This window comes from Dama dama, chromosome 21 (genome assembly GCF_033118175.1).
Source record: "Dama dama isolate Ldn47 chromosome 21, ASM3311817v1, whole genome shotgun sequence".
NCBI lineage: Eukaryota > Metazoa > Chordata > Mammalia > Artiodactyla > Cervidae > Dama > Dama dama.
The window spans coordinates 10,610,399-10,629,834 of record NC_083701.1 but is presented as its reverse complement, the minus strand read 5'-3'; the positions used below and the strand labels follow the sequence as shown (position 1 = coordinate 10,629,834).

General features: G+C 40.0%; 1 protein-coding gene across 2 annotated transcripts; it reads right to left on the bottom strand.

Annotated features, from left to right (window-relative positions):
- Nucleotides 1–16,369: 16,369 nt before the first annotated feature.
- Nucleotides 16,370–17,128, bottom strand: LOC133042259 (nucleophosmin-like). Of its 2 annotated transcripts, XM_061122791.1 has the most exons (2): nucleotides 16,569–17,128; nucleotides 16,370–16,484 (listed from the first exon to the last, which is right to left on the bottom strand). In XM_061122791.1, exons 1-2 carry the CDS (start codon nucleotides 17,126–17,128, stop codon nucleotides 16,370–16,372), a joined length of 675 nt encoding a protein of 224 aa, XP_060978774.1. The 2 variants fall into 2 exon arrangements, with proteins under 2 accessions (XP_060978774.1, XP_060978773.1); XM_061122790.1 differs by having other exon boundaries at nucleotides 16,370–17,128.
- Between the last annotated feature and the right edge of the window lie 2,308 nt (nucleotides 17,129–19,436).

Here is a 19,436-nt window from a genome sequence, read left to right as displayed (position 1 = left end):
GGAAACAAAGGTAAAATTCCAGAATTTTAGCAGTTTGTGGCCTCACATAAAGTTTCAGCTCATGTCTTTGGTTAAGAGATGGAAAACTGAGTCACAGATTTTGAGTGACATTTCTAAGACCGCATGTGAGATAATTGAGAAGTTATTGGGAATTAAAATTCTTCTGAGTCTTATTTTAAAGTGTTTTTCCTGTGCAGAAAATTGAAAATAAAAAAGGAAATAGATGAGGTTTCTTTCCTTTAGAGAAATAATTTAGCCACTTTGAAGGGCCATTACTGATGGGATTCGCAATGAAGCATGATTTCCACTCGGTGATTCCTTAACCAAACCAAAGCCCCCAGCTGAGTTATGTTGATTTCTTTACTATCTGACAAGAGTGACAGAATATGAAGGAGTTTTATTTTCACTAATTTGCTTCTGAGGTATTGTTTGGATGGAATTGCACCTTTAGTCATTATTTTCAACCTCCATGTATAATGCTCTGCTGACTCATATTTACTTTAGATTTAAAAGCTCAGTTTTGTCCTCAGTAATTAAAATGCCCACATTTCTTAGATGGGCTCAGAAGATGGAGCTGTATTCTGCTGCATAACAGATAAGACCATTTGGGGAAGCACCAGGGTGTGTTTATTTGAATCCATTACCATCCCTTAGGGATGCCAGCACACCTGATGTGCTATGGATAGGTTTGAAAACGACAACCCACTCCAGTGTTCTTGGTGGAGAACCTCATGGACAGAGGAGCCTGGTGGGCTATAGTCTGTGGGGTCACAAACAGTCGGACAGGACTTAGTAGCAACAACAATAAGCCCACACTCTTGTCCTCCTCATACGGAGGGTGGAAGAGGTTCCTTTAACTAGAATTCTATAGAACCTGGTTTCAGTGGAGTGGGTTCCTGGGGTAACTTTGTCATATTCATCTCCATGGCTGCCAGGATCCAGGGTCCAATTGGCTTCACAGACTCATGGGAGCTTTTGGACAAAGAATGACTGAGATCAAGGGCACCATTGCAGACACTAACCAGAATAAGCAACATCTGATTCTTCTTGTTCTGTTGATATGAAACATGGTGAGGGGAGCACTTTTCTGCCTTTTTGGACCAGACTTTGGCAGAGTTGAAGGGGAAGTTCACGTTTCAGGTGCCTCAGAAACACAGCCTGCAGCCCACATAGAGGAAAGGCTAAGAAATCATTTTTGCAAAGCCTGGAAACCACAGCTTCAGGGACCAGGCCAGAGACTCTGTTTTCACAAATACGGATATTTCCGTTTAATTTGCTGTTGATGTGTTCTTTTAGTGATAGTTTTTTTTTTTTTTTTTTAAATGCTCTTTCAGTCCAAACCAGCTGTAGAAGATAATCGCCTTCACCATTCATGTATATTCTCCAAAGAGAACTTGTGTGTTGTTTTGAGATACTTTATATGAAAACGTTTGATTGCATTCGCCGTCCATTCACATCAGCGAGGGAAATTTCCTCCATACTTTGTCAGTAAGAGAAGAGAAAGATCTTTTGGATTCTGTATATTTCATTTCAGCTGTTGCAAATTTTGAATGGTTGTGAAATGGTTTTACGTTTTATTAACACCTACTCATACAAAGTTGGTTTTTAGTTGTGATAACTATTAAAACTTTGAAAAGAGCCTCATTAAAAAGTATCCATCAGAATTTGTGTGTGGCCAACTGAAGCATAAAATCCACTATGAAATAAAAGTTATCACCAGAGAAGCAAGTTCAAGTTGCCTATTAGAATTTTGATGGGATTTTATGCAGTTGTTTCATATGAGTTTAATATTTAATACCATTCACAATACTTTTTTCATTTTATCTTTTCTTATCATAATAGTACTTTATAAGAAAGTTAAATGGATTTTCTTCTGCTACCAGCATCACTGCACTAAAAAAGAGTATCATGTTTCCTGTTGCACTGGGAAAGAAAGTTCTACACTACACTGCATGAGCAGACCTTTTACAATTCCTTATTGTGGTATGGATAATAATCCTAGTTAGAAGTGATTTACTCTTAGAAAGGGAACTTATCGCAAGCTTATAGAACATCCTAGTGAATAAAGCAGATTCTCTTTGTAAAGATAGCACAAGGAAGCCTTGAGATTGAGCGTCTTGCCTTCATTCATGCAAACTGTAAACGTCCATCTCTTTTGCCTCCTGGCAAAAGAGATGTGCTTTGCAGAGTTGGGCAAAGTTTCTGAAGAAAATAGATGATGCTCTCTATCCAAACTAGAAAAACTGGGATGATACTGTTAACTTCAATGTGCTTCTCATTTTTATTATTTTTAAAAAATATAATCCCAGAAGGCTCCCCAGGTGGCTCAGTAGTAAAGAAACTGCCTGCAATGCAGGAGCCTCAGGAGATTCGGGTTCAATCCCTGGGTCAGGAAGGTCCCCTGGAGTAGGAATTGGCAACCCACTCCAGTATTCTTGCTGGGATAATCCCATGGATAGAGGAGCCTGGCAAGCTACAGTCCATAGCATCACAAAGAGTTGCATATGACAGAACAATTGAGCAAGCATGCATGCATGATCCCAGAAATCCACACAGGCATTCATCTTAGTAGATTACTGAACACTACAGGAAAGGGAAAGAAAGAATAATTCTTCCAGTTATAGATGTTGCTTTACTTTTGGACAGTGGGATATCTGGCTGAGAGAAAAAAAAATGCTCCATTAGGTTTCAGAAGAGTATACAAAAAGGTCCATGATCAGGAAAGTGTAAAGTGATATATTTAGAAGAAAAATAATTCAAAAATAATCCAAGCCATGTATAACTCACAGTTTTCAGGCCCACAAATCTAGGTGTAAATCTAGGGTTATTAGAACATGTGACTACAGTCCTTCTTCAGCTTTGTCTCATTGACTATTGCAAGATGTCTGTCATATTCAAACATCTCTCAAATCGTTCTACTTTTTCTTCCAATTCTATCATCACTTCCTCTGTCCAAGCTATAATAATGTTTTCTTCTTCTAGCCATGCCACGTGGCATGTAGGGTCCTAGTTCCCGCTGACCAGGGATGGAACTCACACCCTGCATTGAAAGTGAGAAATCTTAACCACTGGACTACCAGGGAAGTCCCCCAAACTATAATAATCTCCCTTCATCCTTTTTTCTCTTTTGTTTATTCTCTTCTTCACTGTCAGCATAAACATTTGGCAGTACTAATCTGGTATTTAACACACAACACATCTACTAAACCCCTTTGGCATCAGTCTTCCTATCGCTCGTATGCTTAGGACAGAAACCCCCAGAATGGACTTCAGGGCCTCTCTTGACCCAGCTTCTCTCTGTCTCTCCTCCTTCACCTGGCCCCAAGCGTTCTCTCTCATCACATTCTCTAAATATACCTGGTCCTCACTGCTTTTGCCTACATCACCCCGCTGTGTTTTCCTGGTCCCTCTCGTCACCTCACTCATGTATTTTCATCCTTAATATCTCACTTCCTTGTTATATCCTTAGAAAACCTCTCCCCGATTCCCTGATTTGGTCAACAACTCTAACCACAGGCTCTGAAAAGATGGCATAACTTATTCTTGGTTGTGCTTTTCATATTTGCCATTTTTCATTTACTTGGCAGTTATTTGATAAATGTCTTTTTCCTGCCAGACGGTTTATACCCTCTGAAGACAGACTGTATTTTTTACTTTTGTTTTGGCTCACCATTGTGGCTTCAAACTACAATATGGTGTTGAATCAAGTCCAGTGTGAATGTTTAGTCCAATACATTTCAGCTGCTATTTATTATTAATTGCTTTTTAGTGGATTCGGTGTATATACTTCTGGTGAATGTCTTGGTACTTTCTGTCATTTTCCCTTTTCCTGACTGTCTCCTCCAAGTCCTGTGCTAGCCAAGCCTACCTGCTGCCTCCATCGCCAAGTACTATCGCTGCCTCCTCTGGGTACAAGAGCCAGGCTTCAGCCGAGCCTCCGAGGACCCTCACTGGTGAGGACTGAGGGAGCAACAGCTTAGGTTTGACCCCGTCAGACCCAAGAGGCTTCCCAAAGGACTGGCGGGAAAAGCCAGGTACCATAGCCAAGCTCCATGATGCAACTGACACCCCAGGGGGTGAGCGTGGGCCAGCGAGATACAGGAGACAGGAAGGATGGGCAGATACATTGCTAGTGCTTCTTCTGTCTGAAGAAGTAAAGTACGCAGCCCCACTTGGCTTTTCCAGGGACACCCTTGTGACTGATCCACCCTCTCCCTTTAGAGTCCCCTGAAACTTGGGTCAGTTTAGCAAAGCCCATTTCATATTTCCCTTGGAACTTCGATCAGTTTAGTAGCACCCATCTCGTATTTGCTTTCCTTGCTTCCTTCTCTCTTCCCTTTTGCCCCCCTCTCATATATACCGGCTGGACACCCCCATGAAAAATAGCAGCTAAGAGTTGCCTCAGACTGTTTTCTAGGAAACCTAGGCTTGGATAACTTTCCCTCTTGTTTCCAGTATCACTATAATCTTCCTTTGGGGCACCAATCTAAGCAACTGGACAATGCTGGACCCCATTCATACATTTGTGAGCTAAATATTTATCAAGTTCATACTAAGGGATGGGCTTTATTTGGGGTCTTGTAGGTATGAGAATGGACAGAAAGCTATTCGTGAGCTTTAGAGGCCGTTTCTGAAGTGGGAGAAGGGGAAGCAGGCATGGAAATTAGCTATCAGGAGACTATAGTAAGTGTTCATTGACCTAACAATCATTAGTTTTGCCCAGAGTTGTCAGGAGGGTTTTTTCAGGGGGCAGTAACATATGATGAGAAAATGTTACCCTAAAGGATAAGGAGTGATCTTCCCATCAGACAAAGTGGTCAGAGAGGAAGCGAGACAAGAGAAGGCTCTCCAGGTGGAGGGAGGAACAGGCAGGCAAAACAGAGATAGTGGCACATCCGGAGGAAAATTGCCAGAGTTTATCAGAATAAAAGGAAGCTGGGGAGGACGTGGGCTCAGAGCCACAAAGGAACATTGACTCTACATTGTGGTCGGGCAGCCGCATTTCTGATACACCCGGTAAAGATGCATCAGAATAAAATGAAGGTGATGGAGGGACTGGGTATCAACTAATTTTGTTTAATTTTTCCTGCTTCATTTTGTAGCAGAATTTCAGGCACACTGAGCAGCCCAAGCTTAGAAATATGAAGAATGAGAGTTACTATAATCATAGAACCTGCATTTTTACACGAGGTTGCTTGCCCTTTGAAATCCAGAGACTGAACTGACAAATGTAGCCTGGTTGATCCCCGAAGCAGATCTGTTTTTGATGTCTCCTTCTACAGGGCAGAATTATTTTCAGTAATAATCAGTGAAAGGGATGAATATGTTTCATGTATGAGTCAAAGTTTGTATTTCACATCTTAAAATTTTATGCCCTGAATTTCACATTCTATTTCACTTTTAAATTGAAATAAACACTTTAAAGGCACGTGGAATGACAGAATTGAAGTGACTCTAGTTCTTTCTTCATCTTTACCATCACTGTATCATCACTGTTTACTTCTCACCTGTAGGTTAAATATAGAAATATGTACTATATCCACAGGGTTGGATATGTGATCTATATTTGCACCCACAATAAGCATAAACAGTTCTAAATCCGAGGAAAACTTGCTCTTGAAAGCTATGTGTGTTGCTGGGTTTATCTATGTCAGGGGAGCTCTTTCAATCAACTTCCGTTGTTCATTGTATTAATGAACAGCAAACATGTACCAATTTGAAGCCTATAGACACATTAGTAAAACTCATCAGTAGTAACAGTGATTGTTGGGAACTTGGGACAACAAATAATTTGGGGGAATGTGCATTTTCTCACTGACATTGTTCAGAATTGCTAGTGAATGGTGATAATAAAAGCAGATGTTGTTGAACTTCCCAGGTGGTGCAGCAGTAAAGAATTTGCCTGCCAGAGCAGGAGAAGCAAAAGACAACGCTTCTATCCCTGGGTGGGGAAGATCCCCTGGAGAAAGAAAAGGCAACCCACTCCAGTATTCTTGCCTGGAAAATGCCATGAACATAGGAGTCTGGTGGGCTATAGTCCATGGGGTTGCAAAGAGTTGGACACAACTGAATGACTAAAACAAACAAACCAAAAAACATACAGTGAGTTTTAGCTCATCTAGCTCGAGAAGGGAAAGTGAGACCCTAGGGGGAAAACTGAGGTAGTAGCTGAGACAGGATTGAAACCCACATCTTCATATTTTAACTCAGTTCTCTGATCCCTTAGCAACATTGATTAATATGATTATGGTGACAAAATGAATGGTTGATCAACGAGCCCTGAAGACTCAGAACTTTATGAGAAGTGTTGTTTTAGGAAAATTGGTTTATGCAGTTGTCACATACTAGTGTTCAAAAAAAAAATGCTTTCTTTTTTTTGGCAAGCTCTGGGAGATAGTGAAGGACAGGGAAGCCTGGTATGCTGCAGCCCACAAAGAGTCAGACATGACTAAACAACTGAACAACAACAGTTTTTCAAAAGTGGGCCGGGGATAACTTCTCTGTCTCATGGTGACATAAGATGCCATTATAAACTGAGTGAGATGATGTATCTACAGCAGCCACACACTGTCTGCACCTGCTTGCTGCTCAAAGAACCCTATGATTTTTGTTACTATTGCTATTATACATGAGTGTTGCCCAATAGAAATATAATACAAGCCACAAATGCATGCCGCATATGTAATTTTGAATTTCCAATAATCACTTTTCAAAAAGTAAAAAGAAACTATCTAAATAAATTTTAATAGTTTAATGATATGTTTTATTATTTAACTCAATATAATTGAATGTTATCACTTTAACATCTGATCAATATAAAACTTAGTAATGAAATATTTTGCATTTCTTTTTAGAGGCATGCCTCATTTTATTGCATCTCTCTTTATTGTACTTTGCAGATACTACATTTTTTAGCAAATGAAAGGTCTGTGGTAACCCTGCATTGAGCAAGTCTATTGGTGCCATTTTTTTCCCCCCAACACCATTTGCTCCCTTCATATCTCTGTGTCACAATTTGTAATCCTCACAATATTTCAAGCTGTTTCATTATTCTTGTATTTGTTATGATGATCTTGTGATCAGTGATCTTTGATATTACTACTAGGACTTGCTGAAGGCTCAGATGATGCTTAACATTTTTTAGCAATAAAGTTTTTTATTTTTTTAATTTAAATTTTTAAAAATTATTTTATGTGAACCACCATTAAAGGCTTTATTGGATTTGTTAACATATTGCTTCTTTTTTTATGTTTTTTTTTTTGGCTGTGAGGCATGTGGGATCTTAACTTCCTGGTGAGGGATCTTCCCTCTGCCTTGGGGGCAAAGTCTTAAAGACTGAACTGCCAGGAAAGTCCCCAAATTTCTTTTTAATTAAGGTATGTACATTGGTTTTTTAGGTGTAATGCTATTACACACTTACTAGACTATGGTATAGTGTCTATGTAACTTTTAGATGCACTGGGAAGCCAAAAAACTCATATAACTCTCTTGCAATATCCACTTTATTGTGTTGATCTAGAACAGAGCCTACAATCTCTCTGAGGTTTATCTGTACTTTCTTAGTCTTTGAAGTTCAGTGTGTATTGTATGGGCTTCCTAGGTGGCTCAGTGGTAAAGAATCTCTGCCTGCCAGTGCAGGAGATGCAAGAGATGAGGGTTCAATCCCTGGCTCAGGAAGATCCCCTGGAAAAGGAAATGGCAACCCACTCCAGTATCCTTGCCTGGAAAACCCCATGGACAAAAGAACCTGGTAGGCTCCAGTCCGTGAGGTCACAAAGAATCTGACAGGACTGAGAGACTTAGCACGAGGTCTGTTGTATGCATAGTCACATTGCAAATGTTTATTAGGCACGTGTGAGTAATGGTTGCTATATTAGACAATACAGGTATAGATAGTTACTCTAAAAGGTGACATACGTTAAGAACATAAAGAGCTATTAAAGTTTTGATAGTGCCATTTACCACATTTATAATATTTTGGGTAATCAAGCAATCAGGGACATTTGAAGGAAATCCTAAAACTTAAAAGTATTTGGTATAATATCAAGATTTGTGTGTGTGTGTTTCCAATGAAGCAAAAAGAAAATTAGAGATACCAAGGGAACGTGTCATGCAAAGATGGGCTCAATAAAGGACAGAAATGGTAGGGACCTAATAGAAGCAGAAGATATTAAGAGGAGGTGGAAAGAATACACAGAAGAACTGTACAAAAAAGATCTTCATGGCCCAGATAATCATGATGGTGTGATCACTCACCCAGAGCCAGACATCCTGGAATGTGAAGTCAAGTGGGCCTTAGGAAGCATCACTACAAACAAAGCTAGTGGAGGTGATGGAATTCCAGTTGAGCTATTTCAAATCCTGAAAGATGATGCTGTGAAAGTGCTGCACTCAATATGCCAGCAAATTTGGAAAACTCAGCAGTGGCCACAGGACTGGAAAAGGTCAGTTTTCATTCCAATCCCAAAGAAAGGCAATGCCAAAGAATGCTCAAACTACCACACAATTGCACTCATCTCACACACTAGTAAAGTGATGTTGAAAATTCTCAACATCAGGCTTCAGCAGTACTTGAACTGTGAACTTCCAGATGTTCAAGCTGGTTTTAGAAAAGGCAGAGGAACCAGAGATCAAATTGCCAACATCCACTGGTTCATCGACAAAGCAAGAGAGTTCCAGAAAAACATCTACTTCTGCTTTATTGACTATGCCAAAGCCTTTGACTGTGTGGATCACAATAAACTGTGGAAAATTCTGAAAGAGATGGGAATACCAGACCACCTGACCTGCTTCTTGAGAAATCTGTGTGCAGGTCAATAAGCAACAGTTAGAACTGGACATGGAACAACAGACTGGTTCCAAATAGGAAAAGGAGTACATCAAGGCTGTATATTGTCACCCTGCTTATTTAACTTATATGCAGAGTACATCAAGAGAAACACTGGGCTGGATGAAGCACAAGCTGGAATCAAGATTGCTGGGAGAAATATTAAAACCTCAGATGTTCAGATGAAACCACCCTTATGGCAGAAAGTGAAGAAGAACTAAAGAGCCTCTTGATGAAAGTGAAAGAGGAGTGTGAAAAAGTTGGCTTAAAGCTCAACATTCAGAAATCTAAGATCATGGCATCTGGTCTCATCCCTTCATGGCAGATAGATGGGGAAACAGTGGAAACAGTGGCTGACTTTATTTTTCTGGGTTCGAAAACCACTGCAGATGGTGATTGCAGCCATGAAATTAAAAGATGCTTACTCCTTGAAAGGAAAGTTATGACCAACCTAGACAGTATATTAAAAAGCAGAGACATTACTTTGTCAACAAAGGTCCGTCTAGTGAAGGCTGTGGTTTTTCCAGTGGTCAGGTATGGATATGAGAGTTGGACTATAAAGAAGGCTGAACGCAGAAGAATTGATGCTTTTGAACTGTGGTGTTGGAGAAGACTCTTGTGAGTCCCTTGGACTGCAAGGAGATCCAACCAGTCCATCCTAAAGGAGATCAGTCCTGGGTGTTCATTGCACGGTCTGATATTGAAGCTGAAACTCCAGTACTTTGGCCACCTCATGTGAAGAGCTAACTCATTGGAAAAGACCCTGATGCTGGGAAAGATTGAGGGCAGGAGAAGAAGGGGATGACAGAGGATGAGATCGTTGAATGACATCACTGACTCAATGGACATGGGTTTGGGTGGACTCCGGGAGTTGGTGATGGATAGGGAGGCCTGGCGTGCTGTGGTTCATGGGGTCGCAAAGAGTCGGACATGACTGAGTGACACTGAACTGAACTGAAGAAATAAATGTAAATGTCCAGTGCAAAGGAGTAAAGCTAGAATCACATTTCTTTTCTAATGTATAGTTATGACTCCTCTGGTCATATTTTGAGACATAGATCTATTGAAGTTGATTGCATTGCTCTTTCTGCCTTACTTTGCCAGGAAGCTCTTAGCTAAATTGAGCATTCTACTGTAGTGGTTATCTTTAGGCTAAGTATCTTTTTTTCTACCTGCTCTATCCTCAGCTCTTGTTTTTCATTCTAATTTGCCTAATTTCCAACATGTTTATTTATTATTACTGAAAATTATTTGAGGAGAATAAATAATATATAAAGGAATAAATGTATAAAGCATCCTAAAAGCATCTTTTGGTACCTGCTTCAGACGGACTATTGGGTTGAATGAATTACAATCCTATGTGAGATGTGACCTAGAGTTTAGTACTCTTAGGAGAATAATTAAAACTTAAACTATAGATTTAGATATTGTCAGAATCTGGAAGGGCTGGGAGATTATTTAGTTGGACTCTTCAGTTCCAGATAAGTTAAGCAAACTTCTTAAAGGTTTCTAGAAGTTTAATGGTAGATCTGGCCTTTAGACTGGTCTTCACAGCATATGAACTGCCTCTATATCCATTTTAGTAAGATTCTGATGAGCTAATTTTCAAAGAATCAGCTCTCCTTGGTGGGTGGGCAGAGACGTTTTGCCTGGGGCAGTTCAAATCTTGACATTTGTTGGTACAATGTACATGGACTAATACAGATTTCTCTCTTATTTGCTGAGGGCAAACTCAGCTAGACATAATCGATCTATTCTGTGAAGGAGTCTTGTTTCTCCATCCCTGATAATAGAACCATTATTCATGTGAGATGACTTTCCACTGGTAGTTTGGACTATGGATATTGGTTTTATCAATCATGCTTGATTAAACCACACAACATGCTAATTGCTGAAATTATTTAATAAAATTTGGCATTGATTTGGAAGAAAAACAGACATTCTAATATAGTCACATACTTACCTCAAGGTTTTTGGAAAATAATTTGCTAGTGTATATCAAAAATCTTAATCATATACATATCCTTTGTACCAAAAATATAGCTTCTAGGTATTTATCCCAAGTCAATTCAGAGCGTTGGCTTACACGTGTATGTTACACAAATTACATTTATATCACATCTCTGATTCCTTATCAGGGCCTGGGAATTGAGTAGTTCTAATTATACCCATTTTACAGATTAAGAAGCCAAGAATTGAGAAAGTTCAGGTAACTAGCTAATTGGTAAAAACCTGTCTGCAATTTACTTCATTTGAATTATGCAGACAGCCTTTGAGACAAGCATTTTAGTACAAACTGACAAAGACTATCTTGGAAATGAGAGGAGACAGGAAAAAGAGCAGAGAGAGAACAAGGCTTCTGTAAATGATTTGTTTTATTTGATCCTTAATTATGTTTGATATAAAAATAGCAGATTAAAAGATACTAGACTTCAGACTCAAAGTTAGTAAACATTTAGATCACAGTGAAATCATGCATTGCTGCATTGCACATGAAATGAAGAAGTATGTGAGATATATACTGAACTCAAAATTCAAGTTCAATGTGATACAGTATTCACTTTTCATGACTGTTCATTTAAAACTAGGAAAGATTAGAGCTGGCTACTGACTCTTATTATTTGGACTAAAACAATTTTTTTTTTGCAAGAAAAAACCAAAGGATCACCTACTATTTTAGCTTATTTACTTTTTTTTTTTAAACAAGCTTGGCTTAGCTGGAGAAGAACCCACCTGCCAATGCAGGAGATGAAAGAGATGAGGGTTCAGTCCTTGAGAAGGGAAGATCCTCTGGAGAAGGAAATGGTAACCCAGTCAGTATTCTTACCTGGAAAACCCCATGGACTGAGGAGTCTGGTGGGACACTCCATGGGGTTGCAAAGAGTCAGACACAACTGAACTCACGCACATACACAGAAAACCAGTGCAGCTGTTGTAAGGAGAAATCAACTCTGACTCCATGTTGGAACTGTTTCTTTGGCTTGCTTTCTGTTGCTTTTGTTATTATAATCATACATAATGGCTGGCCTCAGAGAAGCCTGCCCCTCTGCCTAACTATCAGAGTGCCTTTGTTCAGAACCCTGTAGATGGCAAGAAGGAAGAAATGAACACATACCCCTGTCTGAGGCTTGCCATTCTGGGAGACATTTGCAAGATTAGATGGCTTTTTACTTTGTTTCCTCACCGCCCCCTAGCTCTGATTTACAAAAGAACCTGGCATCCAGACCCAGGTAAGATGGTTATTTTGAGATATTAGTCTGCCATCTTCTTGGTCAGAAGGCTTTCTGAATAAAGTCCTATTCCTTGCTTCAACTCCTCATCTCTCAGGTTCATTGTCCTGTTGTGTGGCAAGTAGAGCAAACTTGGACTTGGTAACACAGCCACTATGCACCCTGCTTGACTGCTGACCTGGGGCCAGCCCTCCAACCTGGATGGAGCTTCTATTCCGGGAACAGAGGGTATGGGAGTCTCTGTGGAGCCTTTCCTGTGTCCTACTAGCAAGGTTGTTTTTAACTTTCAGTTGTGAAACTTATAATGAGGGATTTTCTCACTTTTCAGTAGGAGTCAGACTTTACACCCTAACACGCAGGATTTTAAAATGGGAGAATTGTAGAAAGATGCTTGTGGGATGCCTACAGGGTAAAAGAAGCCTTTGCCTTTGGTGGTTATGGATATCAGGCAAAGTCCATCATCACCATTATCATCACCTTCATCATCATCACCAAAATAATTCCAAACATTGGGTCAAGCATTATGCTAAGCACCCTCAGCACATTATCACATTTAATCTTCATCATACACTCTGAGGTAGCTACTATTACCCCTGACTTACAGATCAGAAGACTACAGCTCAGGGTACAAGTTGTCTGCCTCACATGAGGGTCATAATTATCTCATGACCTTCAGTGTCAGCCCTGATGGATAGGAGCTTTGAGGAAATCTTCAGTGAAAGAAAAACTGAAGGAAACAGTTAAAGCCTTACATGCATTTAATAATCTCCGTTGTATCAGATGAGAATGAAAATCGCTTCTCTCACCCTGAGTCCTGCACACTTTGAAAGGCTGGAACTAAATAAAATTAAATTGCTGTTTTTCTCTTGAGAAGCTACAAAAGAAATGTAAAAAACAAAGAAGAAGAATCAGAAGTTAGTCCGGAATCAGGGGCTGGTAAGTACTATCTGTCTATGCCACTAAAAATGAAATTCATTGAAATGATGCAATTCATTGAAAGCACAGTTTCTGTGGCTCAATGGAGGCAATATTTTTTTTCTTAGAGAATTAACAAAACAGAAAACTTTAAAACTAGAGGGAAAATTAAAATGTAGTAGCTTTTAAATGTGAGTACCTTCTAAGCACCCAACCCTACTTTATGTGTATTTTCACATTAATTTTTTACTGCTTTATAGATTTAATTTTCCTGTTTTATAGATGAAACAGTTGGGGCTTGGGGATGTTATATGATCTGTCTGAGGTCACAGACTGCCCATCTCTCTGACTTTGAATGATATTTTTCATAATTAATGCTCTAGAATGTTCCAGAAACTATTTTAAGGACTTAGCATAGTTTGACTCATTTAATCCTCACAGTAACCCTAGGAAGTAGGTTCTGTTATTGTCCCCATTTTAAAATGGAGGCATTCAGATGGGTTACATCAATGTCCCAGATCACTATGTGCCCCAGGTTACCTGGCCGAATCAGGATTTGAATCCAGGTGGTCTGGTTCCTACGATGTGGTCTTCGGCTCTCAAACAAGCAGTGTGCCATGGAAGGAGTAGTGGCAGGTATTACAACAGTAATAGTGATTAGAAGCAGTGTGTAACTAAATGAAGAAACCTCTATTAGTCAGGATTTCTCTTAGGTGGTCTAAAAAGGACTTGAGTGTATGAGCTGGGGGAGGGAGTAGGTCAGATGCTACTCGAGGCAGAAGAGTTAGAATTTCCTCATAATTCAGTTCAGTTCAGTCGTGTCAGACTCCATGGACTGCTACACACCAGGCCTCCCTGTCCATCACCAACTTCCAGAGTTTACACAAACTCAAGTCCATTGAGTCAGTGATGCCACTCAACCATCTCACCCTCTGTCATCCCCTTCTCCTCCTGCCTTCAATCTTTTCCAGCATCAGGGTCTTTTCCAGTGAGTCAGTTATTCGCATGAGGTGGCTAAAGTACTGGAGTTTCAGCCTCAGCATCAGTCCTTCCAATGAACACCCAGGACTGATCTCCTTTAGGATGGACTGGTTGGATCTCCTTACAGTCCAAGGGACTCTCAAGAGTCTTCTGAGTCTTCTCCAACACCACAGTTCAAAAGCATCAATTCTTCAGCGCTCAGCTTTCTTTATAGTCCAACTCTCACGTCCATACATGATTACTGGAAAAACCATAGCCTTGACTAGATGGACTTTTAATGGCAAAGGAATGTCTCTGCTTTTTAATATGCTGTCTAGGTTGGTCATAGCTTTTCTTCCAAGAAGCAAACGTCCCTGGACTCAGTGGTCTCTTTTTATGGAGCAACCATTGCTCTACAGGAGGGGTCTTGACTACCAGTTATTCTTTCAGTTTCAGTGACATGCATTGCTCACCAACATTATGTCTAAAGTAATATTCTTAGTTTATCACTCTGAGACCCTCACAGTCCTCTAGAGGATGTATCAAAACAATTAACACATGAATCTTAGGCCACCACGGGCAATTTGGAATCCCACACTCAAGCAGCATCATGTGAGATGAATCTGAAGATGGATTGACCCTAAGATGTGTGTTTTGTGTGTCTAAGAACGCCAGCCTTTCCATTTGACTGAGGAAGTAGAGATTCATAGGGATGTGGTTACTTCTGTTTGGTTACACAGCTGGTCAGTGGCAGAGCTGGGTCAGGAAATCTTGTCTTGGGGTTCTCAGTATATAAAACTTGGTGTTTGAAAGAGAGGTGGATACAAGATTAAGTATTTTAATACTAAATTGTAGGAATGTGGCTTCCTTGATTAATAAAAGTTCAAGGGAATTCCCTGATGGCCTAGTGGTTAAGACTCCACACTTTCACTGCTGAGGGTATGAGTTCAATCCCTGATCCAGGAACTAAGATTCCACATGTTATAGGGAGCAGCCCCCCAAAATAAACAAAAAATGAAAGCTCAGAATGTATATTATACATATACACAAAATGCATATATAATTATATAATTTTATTTAAAATAATATATGCCATTGAAAGGCACTATAGAAATGTGGAGGAAATTTGCTCAAAATATGCATATTTAAGTATGAAGAGGAAACAGCAAAAATGAGAAAAAGTGATAAGAAGAAAAGGAGAATTTAATATTCTGAGTAATTTACATACTGACAGTAAGTTTCTTTGAATGGAACATACAAATGTATGTAAATTGGACAGCCTATTTAAGAAAAAGATATGCAAATGCATGTCCACGGAAATCTGCTACCCTTCCTGTTGAAGTAGAATAACAAGATGCCTAATTTTTGCTCAAATTATTTTTTTCTTTCCAGAATGTTCCCTCAGGAAACTGTAGGACCAAATTCTTACCTGTCTAGATTTTAATCATTCATTCATCCTTGTGTTTATCTTTCATGTACTTCAGGCATTATGCAGAATAATGAAGTAGCAAAGGTGAATAAGACGCAGAAAGTACTGATTTATTGCATTTATTGTAAATTGTGTGCCTCTGCCCCATAATTGAAGCTCCTTTGCGGGCAGAGCTCTTTATCTATTTTGCACAATAACATGCCTAAATCTGCGTCTAGAAACACATGAGGAGCTCTGAAAGTATTTGTCAAGTGAGCATGCCTGGCTTAAAGCAAGTGCTCAGTCATACTTAGCTTTCTCTTTCCTACCTCAACTTCAAATGGAAAGCTACATCCAGTTACAAGACAAACAAGTACTGATGGTATAATATACAGCATGATGGCTACAGTTAGCACTGCTGTATGTTACTTAATAAAGCTGTTGAAAGAGTAGATCCCAAGAGTTCTCATCACAATGAGAATATTTTAAAAGACTGCTGTCGTTGTTCAGGTGCTAAGTTGTGTCCCTCTCTTTGTGAGCCCATGGACTGTTGCCCGACAGGCTCCTCTGTCCATGGGATTTCTCAGGCAAGTGTATTATTGAAGTGGGTTGCCTTTTCTCCTCTGGGAAATCTTTCCAACTCAGGGATCAAACCCGGATCTCCTGCATTGGCAGGTGGATTCTTTACTGCTGAGCCATCAAGGAAGCCCCCCCGCCCACCGCCCCTTTTTGATTCAAATATTTATTGAGCAGCTAGGGAAATACATGATCAGAGGTGAGGTAATTGCACAAATAGAAAGCAAAGTATAAGGTTCACTGAATCACAGCAGTCAAAGTGTTTTAAGAGATCAATTGATTGCTTCCAGCCTGGAAGGAGGCATGGGTGGGTGGCCCATCAGGAAAGGGGATTGAGATTAAAATAGAAGACTTCAGTCGAGACTGTTGATGATACTCAGTTTGGATCACTTGCGTCTCTCCTTTTCCTCTCCCCATCTTTGGCCTTAATTTACCAGTAGCTCCCAGGATTGTTCAATGTGCTTTTTCTAGGCTTGCTTGTATTTTTGCTTTAATATCTTCTACAGAGCTAGGTTCTTTTGGTGTCTTAGGTGTTTTTTCCTGTTTTTTGAAGGATTCTTGACCTTTTGATCTTGGTGTTGACAGTTTTGAGTCTTTTTCATTCTGGTTCGATTTTTGTGCATTTTTGGCTGGAGTATCTCGTACAAATTTCTTTACTGGAGCGTTTTCTTCGACTTCCTCATCAAAATTGTCATCATCTTCTTCATCATCATAATCGTCATCTTCAGCAGCAGCAGCAAGCTTTACTTTTTTCTGGGGAAACTTGCTACCTCTTCCAGGGGCAGAACGCTTTCCAGATATACTTAGGAGTTTCACATCCTCCTCCTCTTCATCTTCTGACCCTGCATCTTTCTCCACAACTTCTAAATGCTGTCCTCTGATATGCACAGGCCCTGAACCACACTTCAACCGCAAGACCACAGGTGGTGTAATTTCAAAGCCCCCAAGAGAAACCGTTGGCTGTACAGACACTTTCAAAGTTGCCAGTGTTACTTTAATTGGACCGTCTTCATAATCCATCGCCTCTGCTTCAACAATGTGTGATTCATCCTTTGCTCCAGCCCCTAAACTGACCATTCTTAAAGAAAACTGGTGCTTATTTTCATCATTATCCACCTTGAAGGGATAATCTCTGTCAGCCTTTAGTTCACAACCAAAAAGATAGTTTTGGGGCCTTGAGGGGCTCATATCCACGTCCACTGAATCCTCCATGGGTTGGCGGCATGCACTTATGTGGGAGAGAAGCCGGACGGAATTAAATGACTACTGTTTAAATGAGCAACCGCGCAGGACAGGGTCACACCAGGGAGAGCAGAAGCCCTTTTAAAGGACTAGAAATATTTTATTTGACAGAACCGTATGAACCGAAGAGAATTTAGTTAATATTTTTCACATGTTATTGTCATTGTAACTTTAAGCAAGTAAACCTTAAAAATATTAATATTGCTTACATCATAATTGATTTGCCTAATTTTAATTACAAGAAATAGTCAAGTTTTATTTTTTTTTCTTTCACTGTATCTCTATGAGATGATGAATGTTAACTAAACTTATCTCGGTAATCATTTTACAATCTATGTGAATCAAACCATTGTGCTGTGCGCCTGAAACTTTCCCAGTAATGTTGTGTCAATTATTTCTCAATAGAACTGGGGGAAAATGAAGAGCTACAGAATGTCTGTTAGGGTTGAAAAAAGCAATGACCACCAAGCAGCTTTCCTCTCTATCCTCGCTGTGACAGGACTCTGCTCAGCCTGGGAGGTAATTAACACTCGTAAGGTGACACTTTTTCCACCTGGAGAGGCCGTTGTTGTCCTTGGCGTGGGTTCACCTCTCTTTGGGACAAATGCCATGTTTCCTCCTCCTCCTCTCACCAGATGCCACGTTCCACTTCATCCCATGAACAGAGGTATTATGTGTCTCACCAGGAAAAATGCCGGTCCTTCTTTTTTCTTTCCCCTTCTCAGCATCAGACACTGTGTCATTCAGCCTGTTTCATGGCTTTACTTTATTGAAGGGATTTTTCTTTGCCAATGTGTGAGCAGAGTTTCTTCCCTCTTGGTCCCATCCACTGTGGCTTCTCAGCCTCCTCTGGGCTGCTTCTATGATTGACTCCTCCTGATATGCGCCCTTGGGAAGGACTGATAGATGATGGATTATTAGTAACTGCACATTGTCCAAGCAGTGTACTTCATCTCACAGTTTATAAAGCACCTCCCTATTGGTGGGCTTCTTTATTTCTCACAAAGCGATTGGTCCTGCTTGTGATGGTTGAGAATAAATGGCATTTAGAATGAGAGGACCTCTGTTCATACCAGAGCTTGTCCATTCATCAGCTGTGTGATCTTGAATATCCCTTGTGGCCTCTCTGAGCCTTATTTGAATCTGGGCTAATGACTGAGGGATCATACAATGAGTCATCACCAAACCTAGATAGTTTTGAGTTTCCAAGTGAGTACTTTTAATAATCGTATGAGAATACAAGCACATATAGCTCTGTTCTGGGCCTGTCAGATATACGATCACTCCTGTTATACTAACAGTTCTATTGCTTATGATACCGATGCTAAGACAATACAATAACAACTACCATTGATGTTATAATATTAGTGATAAATATCTATTTCACCAGGTTATTGTGAAGGTTAAAAATGCATGTTAAAAACACTTACATCCTGTTAGATGTTATGTAAAAATTCTTTGTTTAATTAAAACCTGGGACAAGGGATCAGGTAGATCATTCCTGAACAGGTGGCAACTAAGGAATAGAAATGCTAGTGGGCTTTTTTGGAGAATCCCAGTTGGTCAAGGTAGAGCAAAATTTCTAACTTTCAGTTCTAAATGGATGCCTCTGCTTTCTTTTTAGCAACATTCAGAAGCATGTTCTATTATCCACCTAGAGGTTGGCCATGGTGGTTTGCTCAGTGATGATTTCCTTGAAGGCAGGGCCTGTATCTTTCTCATCCATGTCCTTTCGGTAACTTTCAGAGCACCTGGCATTATGCACATGCTCAAAGGATGTCATGATGGATGAACATACCGCTAGAGAGCAAAGTTCTAAAGGACAGTATCATTTTTTTTGAAGATTTTTTTTTATGTGGACCATTTTTAAAGTTTTCACTGAGTTTGTTATAATATTGTTTAAAGTTTTGTTTTTTTATTTTTTGGCAGCAAGCATGTGGGATCTCAGCTCCCTGACCAGGGATCGAACCTGTATCCCCTGCACTGCTAGGCAGAGACTCAGTCACTGGGCCACCAGGGAAGTCACCAAAGGATGGTATCATGACAGGTACTCTCTTTTCCCTGGAAGGCAGGCAGAAGGAGGGACTTGGGATGCATGCTAGAATCAGGGTGAGAGACTCTATATGAATGCAAGTGATAAAAGCCCAGAATGGTGACCTTAATTTCTATCTAGTCTGTTTATATTTGCATTGCCAGTTTTTAGCACAGTGCTTGCTCTTAGCAGGTTTCTAACAAATTGTTGTTGAATTGATAGCCACAGCTGTAATCTATTTGACAT

Bases quoted from the DNA above. Each gene is read 5' to 3' on its own strand.
- LOC133042259 (XM_061122790.1), bottom strand. From the start codon at position 17,128: ATGGAGGATTCAGTGGACGTGGATATGAGCCCCTCAAGGCCCCAAAAC.